Here is a 20,449-nt window from a genome sequence, read left to right as displayed (position 1 = left end):
AGCAGTAACAGTTTGTTCATTGATTTGAAGCTCAGCACTGAGACCATGAAAGAGGATGCCCATGAGGAAGAGAGAATAAGGTAACTACTGGGAGAGATTAACTGATTCAATGTAATGACTCTGGAAGCTGTCATTTAAAGATCAAAGCACCTTATTTTCTCCACCACAAAATTTAAAGAGACAGAAATTAACCATTTTCCCTCCATTAAACAGTTATAACCTTGGAAATTCTGAGCTATGTGAAGAGAGGCATTGGCACATGGGTAACTATTTTACTAGTTCAGGTGTGGCTTCAACAGCTTGCTTTTAAATCAGTGTATTTGGCTTAATTTTATTCTCATTTCTCCCAGCTATTGCTTGTAATATCTACAAACAGAATGTAATAAACACTACTGAGAGCTTTTCACTGTTGGTCTCAAAGCATGTTGTTTCAAATTGCAAGTATTATTATTCCAGTTTTACAGATGAAATGACTAAATACTAGACTAAGTCACATATCCAAAAGAAGGAAAACTGAAAACAAAGACCTGCTACCCTAATTCTGTATTCCAGCCACTGAACTATAGCCCTCTGGCAACCCCCTAGCCCCCAAAAAAGTAGTTGGGAGATGAATTTCCTCATGAGTTCTTATCTGCCTTAACAGAAATTATAGTGGGATTCAATCGAGACCCAGTATCACATCACAAAAGCAAATCCTGACAGAGTCACTGGTACTTATTCTCATACACTTTGCGTATGACTTACATTCAACTTTAGCAAGCACTACCACAAAAGAATGGCATGATCAAGTTTGCTCTAACAGACTGCTACTACAAAAACTTCTAGAAGCACATAGCTTGAGTAGTGGCAAAACAGAAAGAACATTTATTTTTGATCCTAAACATCTACTACAGCAAAGTGTTTAAGTTCTATCAAAGGCAAGTGCATAATGCTGATGAAACCCTGATTAGTTCACCCCACTGTATGATCTGTACCAAATGAGCAAGCTGTGCAAGGAATCACAGTCCTAAAATGTGGTAAACCTCTAGTGTGCAAGTTAAGGTTGTTCCTATGGGTGTTGGAGTACCCTAAAGTCACTCAAGCAGCACTTATGTGGCAAATAAACCAAGGTCTCACTGACCTTAGCAGCATTACAAGGAAATCTTCACACAAGGATTGATTGCTCCTAAACAATTTCCCCAATGCACCAGGCTTACCTGCATAAAACTGGAAGTGTGGGGAGTAAAGTCCAAACTCTTTTTTTGTCCCCAGCACTGAGGTGCTATGTGGACTTACTGCATCTCCCCTTAGTGTACAAGGTCTAGGCATCAGGGTTGTTTGTATTCTCAAAATCATGTTCTTAGGCAACTGCAGTCTGAAACATTTTGAGAATGAAGAAGAAACAGGGGGTTTTAACCTGGAAGACAGGAAGGGTCTTAACAGCCTTGTTCTCTACCACACAGTGATCTGTAGAGGTAAAACTCGGAAGGATCACCTCTTAGTCACTGACTTCAGTGACCATGGAGTTATTACAATTGCATCCAATGTTCTGTAATCAGAAACAACTTCACAATGACAGTAAATATTAATGTGTGGGACAAAAAAACAACTACAGAACATGTGCCTATAACTGTAATTCCATAGGAAGTGGAAAATGGACAAAGAAAAACACCTTCCTTTTCATGGATGATACTTAAACTGTAACTACAGGGTACTTTGCTTAAAATGTGTCAGTGGTATCCATTTCATACAGCTGAAATATTCCTCCTGTAAATTTTAGTCTCAAGCCTATTTACAGAACAACAGGCATTTAGCAGTCCACTGTCCAGTTTCTGGGATAATGAAGAACAGAAGACAACTATAAAAATAGCTCCTTGTTTATTTGTGTTTGCTCACTTGTGTATGCAATTGAGTAGCCAAATTTGAGGAATAGCTGCTAGTTTCTCACTCTGTAGCAAAAAATTATAAACTTCTGCAAAGAAAGAGTGCAGGCTGCAATTCTTCAAGATCCTATGGACAGCAAACTGATGACATTCAATCTGTAGGGTGGAATACTATCTTTCTCTACTGCAACTCATTCTATACAAATAAAAGAACACCAGGTGCTCTGTAAATTAAGTGATTGTCATCTATGAGCATAACAATAAACATGAATGACAAAGGAATTAAAAAGTCTACAACCCTTCCTCAGTCAGAAAATTAATGACATGATATTAAATCAATACATAAAAAAGGGGATTAGAAAGAAGAATGAAAGTTTGGTGCTGAATAATCACCACAGCCCTTCAGTTCTAGTAAGCAGCCTGTATAACATATATTAAGACAGCAATCAATGAAGTCATCATAATTATTTATTTTTCTCATTTTGAATTTAATCAAATTGCAGGAAGTTTCTGTAGCTGATGTCATCACAAAGGAACGGCATGGCAGAACAAATATATGTCAAGAAGCTACTTCATCCAGCCAGGATGAAAACATTATTTTTTAAATTATCTAAGCACCAAAAAGAAAAATATTTCCTTTTCCCTTGAGAGAAACACCAGGATTAAGTACAGCTCATGCCAAATTCTATATTCAGAAAGAAGTTATGCAAAGAATGACAGGAAATGGCTGCAGCTTCTTGTCTTATCAATGGTCCAGTTGGTGGCACCGGCCAGCAAGGGAGAGCAACACAAGCAAACATGCATCAGCAAGTCTCCAGTTAAGCCAATAATCAGGACTACATCTGTCTTCCCCAGGCCAAAGCCCTCAAGGGACAAACACAGCAGCAAAAGGGAAGTCTTCCTATTGAAAGTTAAATGGCCAAAGTTGGAGAATTTGCATATTGCAGTTAATTTAGCTCAGCATACTCAGCCACATAATGCTTTTCCTACACAAAGAACTCCTTTAAATAATTATTCACTGTGTAAACCAGCCTCTTTCCCAAGCCACTCAACCTAGCTACATTCCCGAATGTCATATCAGTGTGAAGCGTGAGATTGAAGCAGCACAGCAATTGCAACCCTCACAAGAAAAGGAAACAATTTCTTTTATGCTTCTGTACATTAGGGTATAGCAAATCTTGTATAACAGGAATAATGTTCATGGCATTGGCATATACTAAATAAACGGCTTTTGCAGTTGCTGAATTCCTCCACTTCACTTTGGCATTTAATCAGCCACAAAAGCAGTTTATTGCGCAGTATACTCTGCTACTATGAACATTATCAATTCAGCAAATATTAAAAAATAGCATGCAGGTGTCACAGGAATGGGTACTTTAAAAATTATCGACAGCTTTACACTTTCTGTCACACAAAAGAAAGCAAGCTAAATGTTATGGAGAGATACAAGTCCATTCTGATTAAAATTAAATGTTAAAGGAACACATACACATCAGAAGTGTTTATGCCAAGAGTGACCTGCTTTGTTGATATTTTCCTCCTTGCAGACTGAAAGCTGTGGTCTATGAAAATAAGCTGTATACTCAAGTGAGTACTATTCTGGAGCATTTTAAATTCTCTACATTGTCAAATCATTTATATTGATTCTACGACTAAATAAAGGAACGGAAATATGTTTCTCTTTTTTTGTAAATTCTTTCTGTTTTCAATAGAAGTAAATATTTGTGCTCATGGTTTGGGAATGGTTACACTGACAGCTGAAAGCCTCTATTGATTTGCAACCGTGGCTGGTAAAGGAGCCTCTTGCTAATCTTTCCCACTCTGCCCTTCCAATACTTTCCGCTCTAACCTGGGAGGAAAACTCTCTCTAGGGCAAGAGGTAATTAAAATCTCCCTCCCAGAGAGACGATGTGTTTTCCATTCTCTGCTTAAGGGTTACCACTGTAGACACTGAATAAGATGAGAGCATTGTACAGCACACACGGATTCCACAGATTTGATTTGAACACCACACAGGTGATAAATGCACTGCAGGTACAGTGAGATTGATCTGCTCAGGAATGGAAATAGGCCTTTCTGGGACCCTTTTCAGAGTTTAAAGGCACCAATGTAAAGCAATCCCAAAACAGATCCATCCTATTCCCACGCAGGAAAAGTTCTCAACCACTAAGTGTCAATCCATGCACAATACTTGACAGTTGTTGTGCCTGTGCACCCAGTGTACTTCTGGGGTGAAGGGGCACAGCGGGGTTTGCAGAGCAGCTATTCAGATGTACACCTTAGTTTGAAAGAGCAGTGCAAAAAACCCAGATGTTTTTCAACCAGGTGCTACATCTTTCTTCTTGTATTCTTCTAGGACAGAACAGCCGCATGGGCCACAAGGCAGCCTCAGTGCCATGGCACAGCCCAAGGGGTGGTCTCAGAGTCTCGTTTCTCTGATGTGAACTTGCCATAAAACTGAAGACAAGGAAACACCAGCACCACCGGTGAGCTAATCCATTTGACAGACCTGTAAGAAGGCTAACTAACAAGCAAAATGAAATGCCACTGGCTTCCTCTGGTGCTCTCATCTGCAAACAAGCAGAAGTTGACAAAACCACTGGATCTAGCAAGCCTTGTCTATAATCTCTTCAGTTATGAAGTGCAATGAGCTGTTCTGCACCTATAACTTTATTTCCATTTTTTAAAGATATAATAAACATCAATATTAATAACAACAACAATAATAATAATAATAGCAGCTGAAAAATAATTAAATCTCTTTCCATCTTGAACAAGAGAAATTTTAAGATTTTAAGAAGTTTTAGAACCTTACACATCAAAGTAATGTCTCAGTCATGGCATACCCTCTGCACAGGAACTGTATCAAGTATTCCCAACTCTCCCGCAGTTATGACGACTATCAAATTAAACAGCACTAGATAAATTAGAAGAATTCATGTCTGTATCAGCAAAGGACAGCAATACTCTATACACTGAGAGAATCTTTGCCGAAGGACAGATGCTGGCATAGACATAAGTCACTTTTCTCTGTTAAATGCTGCCACCTTTAAATATTTTGAACATTTTAACCTAAGTATTTAAAATAAAGAAAAATGAAGAGTAAAACTGAGTCATGGAAATAAAAACATGCAGGTTTCAGCAACTTTGGCAGAAGATGCTGGTCTTAACAGGTCAAAAAATACGTGTCTCCAGGTGGAAAAAACAAGCCTGAGACGACAAGAGCAACAGTGACACAAAATATGACCATCAGTCATACAGAGGGTCATACAATGTAGACATTGAAGGACTTTAAAAAGCTTTGAACATTAATGATTGGCTGGGGAAGAAGAAGAAAAGAAAGTATATGAACTCTTCATCAAGACAGGAAATTTAAAAAACATTGTTATATTGAAATTAGATTATTATATAGTGAAGATTGCACTGCCTGATTTCAGGTTTCAGAAGAAACAAATGATCAAACTGACTTTCAGTATTGGTAGATTACTTGATCTTGGAGCTCAGCAAAAGACAATAAAATTACAACTAAGCACTGACCTCTGATCTCAAGAAAAGACATCCAGTAAAGAATGACAAGACCTCTGATAACTCACAGGCTTTTAAAATTAGGATTGGGTGTTGAATGCACTTGGAGAAAGAAAAAATATGGGTAAGATAGAAAATTATTATGCCCTTTTCACATTAACTGAAGCATTAAAGGTTGCAGTGACTTCTTTGCACTCAGAGTTGAAGCCAATGTGTAAAAGCCCACACAATAGATGTGGACATGTGTGTAAGCATGCCATCGAACTAGGGCTACTGTTTACTCAGCATTGCTGCTTCTGGCAAATTCATGAAAAATGCTTTATTATAAATTGTGGTGGATATTAAGATACATCTACAGAAGCACAGAGAGCAGAGTCCTGGAAGTAGATTGCCCAACACTTCAATAAGCAGTCTGGCAATTCATCACAATTACTAGTGGTCGATCATTATTAATTCTTACGGTAACCATTGTACTCATACTGAACTCATTTGCTATTAACGTGAAGGTAACATGTAATTCCTCAGACATTAAAGCACAATTTTCAAAGCTCAGGATTTCTTTGTCTAATGGGGAAGAGCTTTTTTCACAGCTTAAAATTATGTGTGAACAAAGAAAAAAACAAAACAAAACAAAACAAAACAGCATTGGTTTATTGTTTAAATTCATACCTTCAAACTATTTAGACTGCACTGGTAACACCACTCTGTTTACCTTTTGAAAATACAATGTATACCAAAAATAATAAATCTAACAGATGAACTTCAATCTTATGCAAATGTCCTTTGTTTTGTGCTCTGGTGAGCAAGCTACTGTACCAATACTTTTGGCAGTAGTACAAGACTGAATCCATGGAAGCATGTGTGTATTTACACAAAAGAGGCTTCTAAGCTACAAAAATCCCTCTTGTTTGGTTACACTAATTTCCCTTGAATGAAGTTTGTATGCAAGCCAAAACAATGGTAGTTATCCTGTCCTCTAGAGTTCATTCCCAACAGAACAATGTGAATAATTGAAAACTTCCAAGGTAGTCCTGTAAGACTCTTATTTTTTAAATCAGGAGAACCACAATGCTATTTTTTTCTTTATTAGCTATTTTTTTTTTTTAAATCTGATAATCATATACGTGATTTAATTACATCAAAAAATCTTTTTACTTCTTAGCATTTTAATGAAGTCTTTAAATTTTTTGAGAAGGTGGTAGGTCATTTTCTGATCTGATTAGGGAGTTAAAAGTAAGCATTCAAATTTAACATTCAAAATATGTCAGGAACTTAAGGAAGAAAATAAACTGGAGTATAATGCCAAAGGCTGGTGTAACAGAAAAAAAAAATGGAAAAGAACCTAACGCTTTTGAGCCAGAGGACAGACACTAATTATTCAACTACCCCTGCAGCAATGAAATCTGTTGGCTCAGTCAGTAGATGTCTCTCTTAAATACACAGCTGCTACACAGAAAACATAGAATCATTTTGGTTGGAAGAGACCCTCAAGATCAGGGAGTCCAACCATAACCTAACTTTTGCACTAACCATGTCCCTAAGAACCTCATCTATATGGCTCAAACACGTTAAAGCCATCAGGCAACGAGAGTTATTCCTACCTTAACTGAATGCGGTCCCAACACTTCTACATCAGGTGGCTGAACACCAGCAGGTCTTGATGGTCTAGTGGTAACTTCTGACCATGCACTGTTGTTTGTGCCTCCATGAAGAGTGCTCATCAGAATTCTGTATTCAAATTTCTGCCACGGGCTCAGAGCAGTACTCTGGTCAATGTAGCTCATGGACTGACTGAGTGGGAGAGTCACCACAGTTGATATTTGTTCTGTTCCTTTCACCCTCCTTTCTATAGTAAGGTTTTCCACCAAACCATTCGGGTGAGCAGGTGGTTGCCAGGATATGACCACAGAAGTTGGAGTATCAGAATAGAGCTGTGGAGCAGGAATATCCTCAGGAGCATCTGGAAGAGTCTGTATTGCTGGGGTCTCAGGTGAAAGAGAGCATCCTTTAGATGTGCATCCTTCTACCTGAAACACATAGAATGTGTAAGGATGCAAGTCTTGTATAGTGCAGTTAGATCTAGTTCCTAGCACTGTAGCATGCATTTGGCCATTTTGGTAAATATTATAATGAGTGATAATGCCATTTTGCTTTAAAGGATGCTGCCAGGTGATGCTTGCTGCCCTTGCTGTAACATTCAATAGAAGTGGCGGATCTAAAGGTCCAGGTTCTGTAATGAAGAAAAAAAAAAAAAAAGGAAAATTACTAATAATCTGTGATTTGTAAAAGTCACCATTAGGAAGCAGTACTCATCAAATGAGTCTCAAAATGACAAAAGAATTTCAGATCTGCTAAACAGCCTATTTCTTGAGAAACGGTGGGCCCAGCTATCAAGGGACGAATACAGCTCTCTTCTCAAAGGCAAGCTGCTCTGTAATCACACCTTCCCTCCTCTCAACCTTCCGCTCTCCTTCTCTGCATCCTTTTTTCCTCCTTTGTCTCAAAAGTATCCCATCAGTGCTGTTAGTGTGTGGAGAAAGTGCATGGCTAAGTATCAATATAGTATTGCAGTTCTAGCTTTTGTTGATATTCTTCTAGAGCGCAAGCTACTAATTGCAGCCAATGGCACAGGCATAACGAAGCTGCATATTTTACAGCTCAAGTAAGCCCTTACTGCATCTCTCATTATATATTCAATATTTTACTTCATTCTGTTTATAATTCTAATCCATTTTTTGCAATTTATCTACTCTCTGTTAATATTATAGGCGATTTTTTACTGCAACTGTGACAGAAGCTGCCGATTTAGCTCTTTCACCTACTGATAAATAAACAATGCACAGATCTGACCTTTAGGTTAACAGGTTTTATGCTTGCTCCACTCAGCACTCTAACTGATTCAATTATCATAAAGGTTCAGGAGCTTCCATGAATACTGAAAAAGACCGACCATATGCCTGCATAGGTGTTGTGGAACAGCAAATACTCTGCAGCCCTCCAGAGAAATTCCTTAATTGTAAATAATTTCACCATGCGACACAATCAAGTCACCTTGAATGCAAAACCCTCAGCCTGTGGAGGCAAAGTGTTATTTAAGCTTTACTGGGCTGCGTTAAATTCTGCAATTTGAAGGGCTGTTAAGTTTTTCAATTGAAATTTCATTTAAAATGCAGGTGCTTTTTATTATATTGAGGCTTTACTGCTCTCTAGGTACAAGCAAGAACATGGTGCAATAACACAAATCTGGCTCAATCACTGATCAGTAACAGCTGTAATTCCAGAACATTTAGCATTCTTATAAACCACATCCTGAAATCTATAAATTGCTACAGCAGATCAAGAAAATACTATATTTCCCCCTATTCTGCCCATAGCAATTTTGACATTTATGAGATTTTTCTGTGAACGTTACATTTTATTGAAATCTTAAAAAAAGATATACTTGGATTTAGTAATTGTTTAAAATAGCTTTAGGTTTGGGGATTTTAGGAGAGTGAGTTTCAAATGTTAAGGGGTTGAAAATTTGAAATTCATTAGCAATTGTGGGTGTGTTAAGACTCCAGGACACACAACACAGCACATGCTGAATTCCACAGTAGTCAACAACACCATCACTTAATTCCTAGTGACGTAATACATTGTCCATACCACAGTGTACAACATCTCTATAGGAAGAATAATTTACTTCATCAGAAGTTAAATAATTCCTCATAATTTTAAAGCGAAAAAAGAAATGGGGGGAGGGGAAGGAAACCTAGAAAACAAAAAAATCCAGCACAGAGTGGCCTCATCTGTATTTTAGAATAACAACTGACGCAGTCAGAAGTCTCATTTCTCCTCTTACATACAGAGAGAGGTAAATCAGGGTTATTCCACCGATGTCTGTGGAAACAGTGATGTAAAATTGGGATAGCAAGCTTTTTTTTTTTCTTTTAAATTTGAAAAAGCAACAGTGTTTTTTCTTTCATTATATGATGCATCACAAAGCAACTCTATAAAACCCATCCGTATCACAAATCCTGTTCTAGTCACAGTGATAATAAGGACGGAGTTCTATATTTAATGCTTGTGCACTCTAGGATTAATTTAGATCTCTGAATTTACAAGTATAAAAGATGATCTGTTGTAAAGAGCAGTCCAATTCTTTTGCATGTACTCTTGGGCAAAACCAATTAGCTCATAAACGGGAACAAAATTTGGTCCATTATTTAGACTTGACTGAAAGATGGAGATGTGAGGGTATAAACCAAAATTAGTTGTGTATTCCATAAAGCAAGTATTTTGTTGGGGTGAAGGGGAAAGAGGAAAATTTGCTTTGGAATTGAAAACCTTGCAAAGAAGTTGCTGCAAAATCTGGTTTAATGGGAGGGAGGGAGGGAGGGAGGGAGGGAGGGAGGGAGGGAGGGAGGAGGCTGAAAGATATAATATTTACCACTGAGTTACAAACTAGCAATTTATCTAATTATACCTCATAAATAAGCTATCATAGTGTGAGCTTTTACAGAAGGAAAGTAACAAAACAAAACGATCCCCACAACAATCAAGCAGTTTGTTGTGAGGGAATGGATAAGCCTTTTTACTCCTACTGATTAAGTTGCTGGCATTACAGGTGAAACATTCATGGTAATTACTTGAAACTGTGTTTCAACCCCCCGAGAGTTTAAACATATTCCTAAAGGACAATCTGTAATATATGGGAGGAGCTGTCAAACTTAAACTTTAGGTCCCCCTAGCTCCCCCCCGCCACCTCCCCTCAAAAAGGCATATTTTGGTAGCTAGCATACCTACCCACACATTCCCTACTGCCCTTTTAAAAGAGAGACTTTTAAGACTCTCTGAGTTCAAACAAGACGTTTGAGAGATGCTTAATTGGCCCCACTGGATGGGAAAGCATTAAATCCTGGTCCCCAATACTCATTTGGTATAGCTTCTTTTTAAATGGCAAGCAGAATCATCTAATTCTATATACAAATCAACTAGGACGATACTGCTTGGTTGAAAGGGTCACCACAATTATGTAAAACATGAGTATTAACTATAATTGGGATAGTTTGCTAATACAATAAAAAGCTCTGAACATGAGAAAAGTTATGCTCACAGCAGTAGCTATCACTTTCTAAAGTAAGAATTCATGGATGAAATGACATGAAAAAGATGGTTATAAAATTTTAATGGAATGATAAAAGGCAAAAGTCAGCCTCTCAGCTGAATTCTTAAAATCCCTATATATCACAATCAGCTCCTTAACTGTAAAATCAATGTGGAGTATAACATGTTGTCAATGTGGTTGTCACTGGAGGGAAGACTGCAAAGTATGACAGCTACACAGCTCAGCCTGACAATGATGAAAATAAAATCATAAAGCTTTTTACATGGATGTAATTGTTTATAGAAGTAACTACTGAACACAGGAACAGTGGGCATCTTTTTCCTTAAGATTCTAAGTTCATATTTCAAACCATTTCATTACAGTATTAATACTAAAAGGTAGTTTCATTTTGGCAAATGAAATTATCTTTTATGGCAGGCTATTTTGCTCATCTGCTTCAAAAGTTCAGACCTGACTTAAAATGAAGGCACAAAATTGTCATTAATCTTTTTTTAACTCCCTAACTAGAACCACACATGTGTTTACCTGTTGTACAGACTGGGGGAGTGAGGAGCTCCCCCGTCTCATGGATGTATTTCAGGGGAATCTATACTTTCACTAATATACGGAGACATGTACCTGGACTACTGCCCTTTAAAGCTAATGAGAAATACCTGGTTTGCTGGGACACTCTCTCACTAAGCAGAATTGAAATTCTGTGCCTTTTATTCTTGAATCATTTACTCTTTTGAGGAACACGGAAAATGAATTCATATATATTAACAAAATGTGGTGTCTTACCTATCCTACCAACTGCACCCAGCAGAAAATCCAAGTGTGTAGCTCTGGGCAGAAGGAACCACAAGAATCTTTTATCACATCAGATCACAGGACTCAAAAGTCCTTAAGCTGTTCATGCAATGACATGCAGTCCATTTGAACTTCCTCAAATATGTATTAAGAGTCATCAAAGTATTCAGAGTTTTTGCCCATTACTACTCCAAATGCACATTGGTTCCAGGACATCAGTCTAGTGGTTAAGAAAAATCTTCTAATTTCTGGTTTACAGGCACGTACAACCAGTTAGTACTATTTATCATACGATCATCATATCGTATCAGCCATGATACTATTACAGTTTCCTTTGTTCTTCTGTCCTTTTGCTATTCACCCTGCCATGTATTAATACTTCACTTGACTTTCTCTTCCCTTTATCACATCACTAGGTTTTGTCTTCTCTGGCTTTAGTTTCCTTTAATTTTTCTTGACCACAGGTGACCACATTCACATCAGCTAACCATGGATTAGTTTATGTGCCTAAATTGTATGGACCTAACTTACATAGCTGAAGTAGGAGACTTGTCTTCTCAGACAACAAATATAATCAGCAACAAAAGCAAATACTTCCAAAAGCCGAGAACTGCAACACCTGTCCTCATGTCATTGCTTCTCTGTTTTCTACATAAGGAAGCTTAAACAAAATAGGCCTTCGCATCCTGGTACCAATGCCTTGTGGTAAGCATGCCAGAGGAGCACACCAGAGTATTCTATATATCATAGGAATAACATTTCCCTCTTTTTTCAGCTCAGCTGATACATTGCAGGAGTTCTCTCTCTCTCTTTTTTTTTTTTAAGTTGCTTCCATACATAATGACCTTAAGTGACTATGGTGTACTTTTGACACTACTTATTGTGACTAAACATTGGACCGGCCTATAATGTTTTTATATATAAAAAAGAAAAGGACTTGCACTCATGTAATAACTAAAAATTAAAATATTGGACTGCCTGCTAAAAATTAAAATATCAGACTGCCTTGCAAAACCTCCTCTCTGAACAACTGCAAGCCAAGCACTTATAAAAGCGCTTTAATAAGAGTGCTCCATACTGGAATTGTATACTGACCCATGGGACTGAAACACAGCCAATGCAGGGAATATGCTGGTGACCAAGCTGTCCTCCTATACACAGCTCACTGGGCTGCAGACAGTTTTTGAGACATTCAAAACAAAAGAAAGGAACATGCAGTTTTTCTCTAAAGTACTGATTTTGCTACCATAAAACTTGTCCAAATCATGACAGATTTTCTCAAGCACTAGGATAAGCATCATTCTCATTGGGGAACTATCCCTCTGATCAAAGATTACGCTGTGTGGATTGCTACCAGCCAATACACAAATCATAAAGCTATACCATTAAGAATGCAGCAGCTGCTGCCGGGCCAGCTTCAGGTAACTATAACCAGTTCTTTCACAGCTTGCTTATCAGAATGTTCAACGAGTTGCCATAACAAAAGGGAAAACTTAACTGACATCTTCTTTTTTAGAAAACTGACAACTTCTTCTTCGAGAAAATTTCATTTTATTTCTGAATGCAATGCACGAAATTCTGCTCTCAGTTCTGACCTCTCAGTTCAGTGGTGATTATATTGATTGCAAGAGAGTTATCTCCAATTTACATTCAAGTTATTGAAAGAAACTGCTGCTAATCCAGAAACTTCATCAACTGTTTCTGTTTGTCTGTCAGTAAATAGTCTGATGCTATACTGACTAAGATCACTGGAGCAAGCATGTTTTATTAACATATATTTAGCAGGTTTTAAAATATTCATGGTATGGCATGGGCAGGTTAGACTTCAAAAAATGCGTTGACAAAGGTACTAGTGCCACACTCATGTAAAAGGAAGTATTTCAAAATTATTTCACACAGAATCACACAGAATTGGCTAGGTTGGAAAAGACCTCAGAGATCATCAAGTCCAACCCTTGGTCCAACTTCAGCCCATTTACTAGATCATGGCACTAAGAGCCATGTCCAATCTCAGTTTAAAAACCTCCAGGGACGGTGAGTCCACCACCTCCCTGGGCAGGCCATTCCAATGCCTGATCACTCTCTCCGTAAAGAACTTCTTCCTAATATCCAGCCTAAACTTCCCCTGGCAGAGTTTAAGCCCATGTCCCCTTGTCCTATTGCTAACTGCCTGGGCGAAGAGACCAGTTCCCACCTGGCTATAACTTCCCTTCAGGTAGTTATAGAGAGCGATGAGGTCACCTCTAAGCCTCCTCTTCTCCAGACTGAACAACCCCAGCTCCCTCAGCCTCTCCCCATAGGTCATGTGCTCAAGTCCCTTCACCAGTCTTGTTGCTCTTTTCTGGACTCGCTCCAGCACCTCAATATCTTTCCTGGACTGAGGGGCCCAGCATTTTTTCTTGCATTAAAAAATACACCAAAGCTGCTAATCTGTATATTAATACATTGTATTATTATATACAACACATTTTTATGGCAGCATTGGCTAATTTTTCCTTAATAATTCCTAATATCCTCCTTGTTTACTAAATATTTATCATAAAAATAATACAAAGACATATTTTAAAAGTATCAGTGTTAGTAGAACCCTACTGACTTTAGAAGTAGATGTGTTGATTTATTGCTATCGGGTGTACATGCACATAAATACGCACATGCATATATTTTATTCCTACAGATATTTTATGCATTGGTGATTCAAAAATAGACATACATTTGCTGCATAAAATTCAATAAGAACATGTGTAAAGACATATATTTCAGCAGAGTAAGACATACAGGAAGTTTCTACTGTCAAATTGTACTTTAAAAAGTCAAAGTCTATTGGTTAGCATGGCCAGGAATTAAGTGTACTTCTGCAACAAGCTGTCAGTATAGGCAGTTTTATAAGAAACATATTGAAGCCTTGACAGAAATACTCCTTATACCTAATGACAACCATTCAGTCTTGAGCAATTGAGTTGAACGTCCTTTCACAGATGGCAGCCCTCCACAATGACACCAAGACCAGAGTCCTTTTTCACCACTGAAAGTTGGGGTTTTTTTTGTGTTTTACAAGGATTGTTGGATATTGGGGACACATCAGCATGTATTGTTTAGCAGTATCAAGGCAAATGGAAGAGGACGTTTTAAAGAAAATAATTTTCCCCCTGGAGAAATGGAATTTGTAATGGAACTATAGGAGTTTGTTTTAAGCTAAGGAACAAGATACAGCATCATAGCTAAAGAAGTGAGTTGTCTGCTAAGCTCAAAATATTTTAATTGCATAAAGACTGACAGAGGTATTACATTTTTCTTTCCTTGTTCTTAAGTTTCCTTTGGCAACATCTACCTTCCATACTAACTTAAGGTATTTTTGCAGTCAGGTTTTGCAGAGGGTAGCATCTCATCTCATGCTAGTGCACAAAGACCATCCAAGTTCTACGCAGCAGGTAACTTGTACATATATGTTCAAGAAGAGTATATAGGAAGGCATGTCCCGTGTAGGCTTTCTGCCCTACCCCACACTCTCAAAAAGAGAATTTTAAAATTCTACACCTACTACCTTGGAAAAAAAAAAATTACATATACTAACAAGTGATGCCTTTGAAATGCACTTCTGTACTTCTCCTATCTAAAAAGAAGCAACCCTATGTGAACTATCTGACCAGATCTAAATAAACATTGCAATTTGAGTGAAATAGTCATAGGAGACTGGTTGCATTTAGACCATGAACACAGACAAGTTTAATAATATTGCATCCATTTTTGGTAACTAACAATTACAATAAAGGAATTGAATCTCAATTGAAGATATTCACAGGGAGATAACGCATCTCTGGTATGTAAGAATCAAGTTCAGAACTTAGTTTTATTAGGTAATTACTTACAGGTAATGTGTTCATAGAAGCATTTATAGTTTTGGAGCTTAAATTGATGTATTAGGTAAATTTCATTGCGAAATATTTGCTTAGTTTCAAAAAAATATTATACAATTGTGAGAACATGTTTTCTCCTAGGTGTTTTCTTGATATAGACAGCTATCCATTTAGACAAGGGACTAAAATGAAGTTGAGTCATGAGAACTAAATATTTGCTACAATAATTGCATATGAGCATCAGGCTAAATGTACAGTCTGAAATGCAGATCGTATATCAGTGTAAAATAAAGTAAGACCACAAGGCACTTGGTGTGAAGGCAGAGAAAGCAGCATATTATAGTAACAAAACTGGCAATGAAACACTTCCCACCCCCTCCACATTTTCCTGCTCTGCATGACTTACTTTCTTATTAAACAAGATAACAGGAAAAATCTCTTTAGAAAATTCTCAATTTTGCTAAAATTTGGTCCAATGGGGTCATCCATTACTGATTAAAAAAAAATATATATATATGTGTATATATATATATATATATATATATATATATATATATTTGAAACCAAAATATTTTTCCAAAAACCATGCTATTAGGTATCCTGCTACATCGTGAGAGAAAACTAGTAGTTCAGTTTCTTTTAAAAAGCTAGAGATTATGTACTTTGTATATGCATTATGTACAACAAGCTCAAGTTTTGCCATATGTTTCTGCTTACATATTTTATCAGGTGCAAAATCCTACCCTGCCAACTAAATGGCTGTACCTATATGCTGACACCTGTTTGATAAATCAAGGGACTGTTCAACAAATTATGCGGAACGAGTCTGTAGAACACAGAACTATTAATGAGGAAAGTGATGGGACTGGCAATGACAAACTCAATTTTAGACCAGTAGATCACCACTTTGAATTAACAATGATCTCTGGGAATGAAAAGTTCTGTTCAGCTGTGGTACAGCTTTGGTATTCTCAACACAGAGATAAGACAACTGTCAAATACTATTAATTTCAACTTATTTTCTCTGATATGACTGAAATCAGAATCAAGTCTCTGAATGCAAAGGAATAATACTTACATACATAGCAGTGTATCTTTAACCATATATGAACACATATGCATGGAGGGATATTATATAAAGAAATAAGATACTACTTCATGAAACATTTGTTGAAATATTTACATTTTATGAAAATCTAAGACAACAGATACTTGATCTCTTAGGAATTATTATTGCAAGTTAATATTCAGGAAGGAAATACATTACTGCTATGTAACTGAGAAAGCTAGATAACCAAAATCAATTATATGCAGAGGCAGCTGAACTGTTATTTATATTTTCTGCTAAAGTGAGTTAAATAAAATCGGACTGCTTACTATCCTCTGCTGTTGTCATTGAAGTCCAGTTGCTACAAGTACTGCCATAACCATTGGAGGCAACCACTCTCATCTCGTATTCAGTGTACGGTTGAAGATCTCCGACCCTGTGTTGTAAGGAAGCAGTAGGGCTGGAAAGCAAACTGCAAAGAAAAGCAGCGTGAGCTACATCATTAAACATCCCAACACTTAAAGAAAGACTAAAACATTACATGTCTTGTAACAAAACCAGCCACCCTGAAGGTGAGCCATATTCAAGACAATGGGACTTTTCTTGCTTGGCCATTGATGGTGGCCTTGCTATGCTCTGCATACTCTAAAATGTCACCAGCAGAATGGCTTCGCCGCATCTGGAGTCGGTAGCTGGGTGCGCCTGGGGCATTGTTGCGAACTGGTGTAGACCAGACAACCTGAAGACTGGTCGGAGTGGCAGATGAAAGCCTTGGAGGCATCACACCATCTGGAGCTGTCGAAAAACATGGATGAATTAGAGCAGAGAAAACCACAGAGAACATATGCCGGGTGGAAACAAAATGCTCCATACACTGGAAAAACTGTTCCTCGGGATCAAGAGCAATGTTAACATGGCCCATTTAGTTTAACATTTTCACTACTGAACAATGCTATTTCTTCATTTTTCCAATACAGTTATGTGAATATCATTTTGCTAAAAGCAAACCTCCAAAACCCAAAAGTAATTCAGAAGCAACATATTCTCTACCACCTGTTCAAATATTATCTACTTCTCCTTGTGCCCAGTTCTGCCACCCCAAGAAGTTAAAGAAATGCTCACAGAAATGTTACCTGGCAAGAGTAAAATTGATCAGACTTTTTATCATTCAGGTCAATTCTTATAAATTAATAACCATTTTAAATGAAAACAGCAGAAATTTTAAGGGGAAAAAAGGCCTTTAGGTTGAAATCAAAGTAGATTCACTGAAGTCTCAGTCTTTAGCCACTGATTCGTTAAGGAAATTAATTTTTATGAAGTCCAGGAACTGCAGATCAAAATGTGTCAGTAATGATATCACCAATGACCTTTAACTGCTGCAAATTTCACTGCATGCAGTAAAAAGAACTATGCCTATCTTCACCTCCGAGTTTATGGCTCTGTTTTTTCCTTTAAGAAGAAAACAATCTGTTGAAGAAACTTTCTGTATCTAAATACATTTGGAACTTTTATATATAATGTATATTTCCGCAGCTCTTTTCCAGAGAGTTAAAACACTGGGAAGTTACTGCCTTTGTCATTTAAATAGTTTTGCTTTTCATGGTCCAGTAATTACCATTTGCTTCTTGCTTTGGTCTTTCCAACATAATTTTTTTGTTGCTGTTATTTTTCTTCCTTCTCTCTATTGGAAAAAACAGTCTCACAAATCTGTAACTTAAGGTGTAGCTGTAAGCCTCAAGGCACAAGTTGTAAGTTGTAAGATGAGCTAACATTATTTTGCAGTAAATTTTACGATTTTCATTTACCACCTGTATATGGGGTGGTTATTAAAAGAAAAGAAACTAACTTTGTGATACACTGAAACATTCTCTCCCTGAAAGAGATGAAAGCATCGCATTAGCTCAAAAAAAAAAAGGGGGGGGGGACGGGGGCAAAAAATAATCAGTCATATACCATAGTTTGTATTTATACTGACATATACATACAGAGATATGTGAACCAGTGTCTGACACTTTTAATCTGATTATACACTCTTATGACTGGGGAACTTCAAAATTATTCCAGCTCCAAATTTTATTACATAGAAAGGCAGAAGACATCTTGCTCTGATCTAGACTTGTTCCCTTTCCTTTACATTCAAGGTGTGCCAGTTCTCATACGAATTTTTACTAAAAGCTGGATGCTGGGGTATCTGAGTTATTACCAGGAATTTTAATTCTGAGAATTGGCCCCTAGCCCTGCAACTCTCCTGCTTTTTTCAGGAAAAAATTAAGTGAAACAGGATCTCTAGCTTCCTCGCTCCTTTCCCCTCCTCTCTGTTACAGTGAAAAAGACAACATAAAATTTTTGGGCTTGAGCCAACCTGGGTTGCCTTTGGATGCTCCCTCCTCCTGCTGTTATCTAGACCTAAGCAATAAGGCTTCAGTAAATCCCAGGTAAACTTGAAATCTTCCTGTTTCCACTTCCAGGAGATGTCTGAGTCTAAGGTAACTCATGGTCTGCAAATCTCTTGCCAACACCTTCAAGGCCAATCAAGAGCTTGTGAGCACCTCAACTCAGAGGGGAGAAGATGGCTGATTTAACTTGAACAGCCACCAACATCCCTCCAGCTGAGACATCAAAACCAAACATCTGCACACCAAATGCCTCTGCATGTGAATGAACTTTCACTCTCAGGGTAAAATAGAGAACATATATTTACCTCACTTTACATTGTTCTGTTTAGCAGCAACATAACTAATGGAGTTAAGTTGTGCAATAAGAGGGTGTGAATCTTATGGATGTAAAGTACAGTATTTGCACATAATCATGAATTATTTTGGCATCCTTTTATAAAGTGATTCCTGAAGTTGTTAGCAGGAAAACTCAGCCAGCATGAGAAAGATAGTGCAATTTATGTAAAAACTTTCATTAGAGGGTTTAAAAGTGTTTTCACAAGCTGACACTAACAGAAAGACTAAATATCCCTTCAAAGCAGGGTACTACCTCATTTAAAACTGAACTATCTCTAGCTTAAAATTCACCAGTTGTTTAAGTGCACACAGAAATTCTACACATTAAAAAAAAAAAAAAAATAGCTATATCTAAAAATTATTCTAATTAGCTGAGCTGTAATTTGGCCAGGAAGCCAAAGTTCATATTGTTGTTGAGACAGTGTGAGCAACTCGCTGAGGAGGCAAAAGTGTTAAATTTATTTCCAGTTCTGCTAGGACACATCACTTCACCTTTGTCTTTCATTTCTCAGTCTGTTAAATGGAGATAAAAATACTTATCCTTCTTTGTAAAGCTCTCTGAGATCTACAAAGTAAAAGCTCTGATTAAGCTTTATGTATGTATAGTGGTGGTTATTATAGCGATACAAGAATGTTCATCAAAAAACAAAGATGTAGCTGTCTAAATGTCAATAACAATACACAGTGCAGATGTTATTTTAATGGCGTAGGTAATCTCGGCTAAATGTTCAAATCTCTTCTACCAACAAAAGCACAGCATAGAGAAGAACAGAAAATTTGGACAAATCTCTTCTGTGAAAGTCGACTGACCTGTAGAACAAGCCAAACCCACTACTTTCAACATGTGAGAATATAGAGCAAATTTATTTAATCTGAAAGACTTCCTGTAGGTCACAGAGAATGTCCTCAGCTATGCATTAGCAACTCTCCTCAGTTCTGTGCTTCCAAAGGAATGGGGCAGGGGGGCAGGAGGGTACAACAAATAGATCCTCAAGTCTCTGCTGAGTCATAATGAGAAAGGTGCTCTATTAAACTAATCATGTTTTGATCATTAAAACTAGAGAGCACTTCCTCTCAAAAATGGTAATTCTAAATTGCACACAAAACATCCTTTGACTGTTTCAAACACTCTTCATCACTGAAGTCTTTGGTGTAACATTTCCCCCAGCTTAACCCTTTTTAGCCAATCCATATTCCTGAGAGGCTCCTTACTACTGAAGTAATAACTGGCAACCAGCAATAATTCTACTGCAAATTTCTCTACAGAAGAGCCATGTATCTATCAGCTTGATATATTGTCTTTAAGATGCAATGTTGCTCAAAAAGCTCCCCTCAAGCTTTAATATGACCCTCAGGGGGCAACCACTCCACTTGCAACCTACTGAATCAACATCTAGCCCAGTAAATCCTCACTTAGCAGGGCACAAAGTCACGCTTTGTATATGAAGAGACTACAAAGGCAGAATAAAATATTTAACCAGATGTCAATTTTAATCAAAGATTTAATAAAAAGCCCCACAAAACAA

General features: G+C 37.4%; 1 protein-coding gene across 2 annotated transcripts in view; it reads right to left on the bottom strand.

Annotated features, from left to right (window-relative positions):
• Positions 1-20,449, bottom strand: part of USH2A (usherin) — a 386,355-nt gene that overhangs the window by 121,630 nt on the left and 244,276 nt on the right. For both annotated transcript variants that reach the window (XM_071805984.1, XM_071805985.1), the window contains exons 39-41: positions 16,836-16,986; positions 16,521-16,663; positions 6,989-7,617 (exon numbers count right to left, since the gene is read on the bottom strand). In XM_071805984.1, coding sequence (XP_071662085.1) covers positions 6,989-7,617; positions 16,521-16,663; positions 16,836-16,986 — 923 coding nt within the window. The remainder of the gene's footprint in view (positions 1-6,988; positions 7,618-16,520; positions 16,664-16,835; positions 16,987-20,449) is intronic.

This window comes from Patagioenas fasciata, chromosome 3, assembly GCF_037038585.1.
Source record: "Patagioenas fasciata isolate bPatFas1 chromosome 3, bPatFas1.hap1, whole genome shotgun sequence".
In the NCBI taxonomy this organism is placed as follows: Eukaryota; Metazoa; Chordata; class Aves; order Columbiformes; family Columbidae; genus Patagioenas; species Patagioenas fasciata.
Note: the sequence above shows the minus strand (reverse complement) of the source record. Positions and strands in the feature narration are given on the sequence as shown.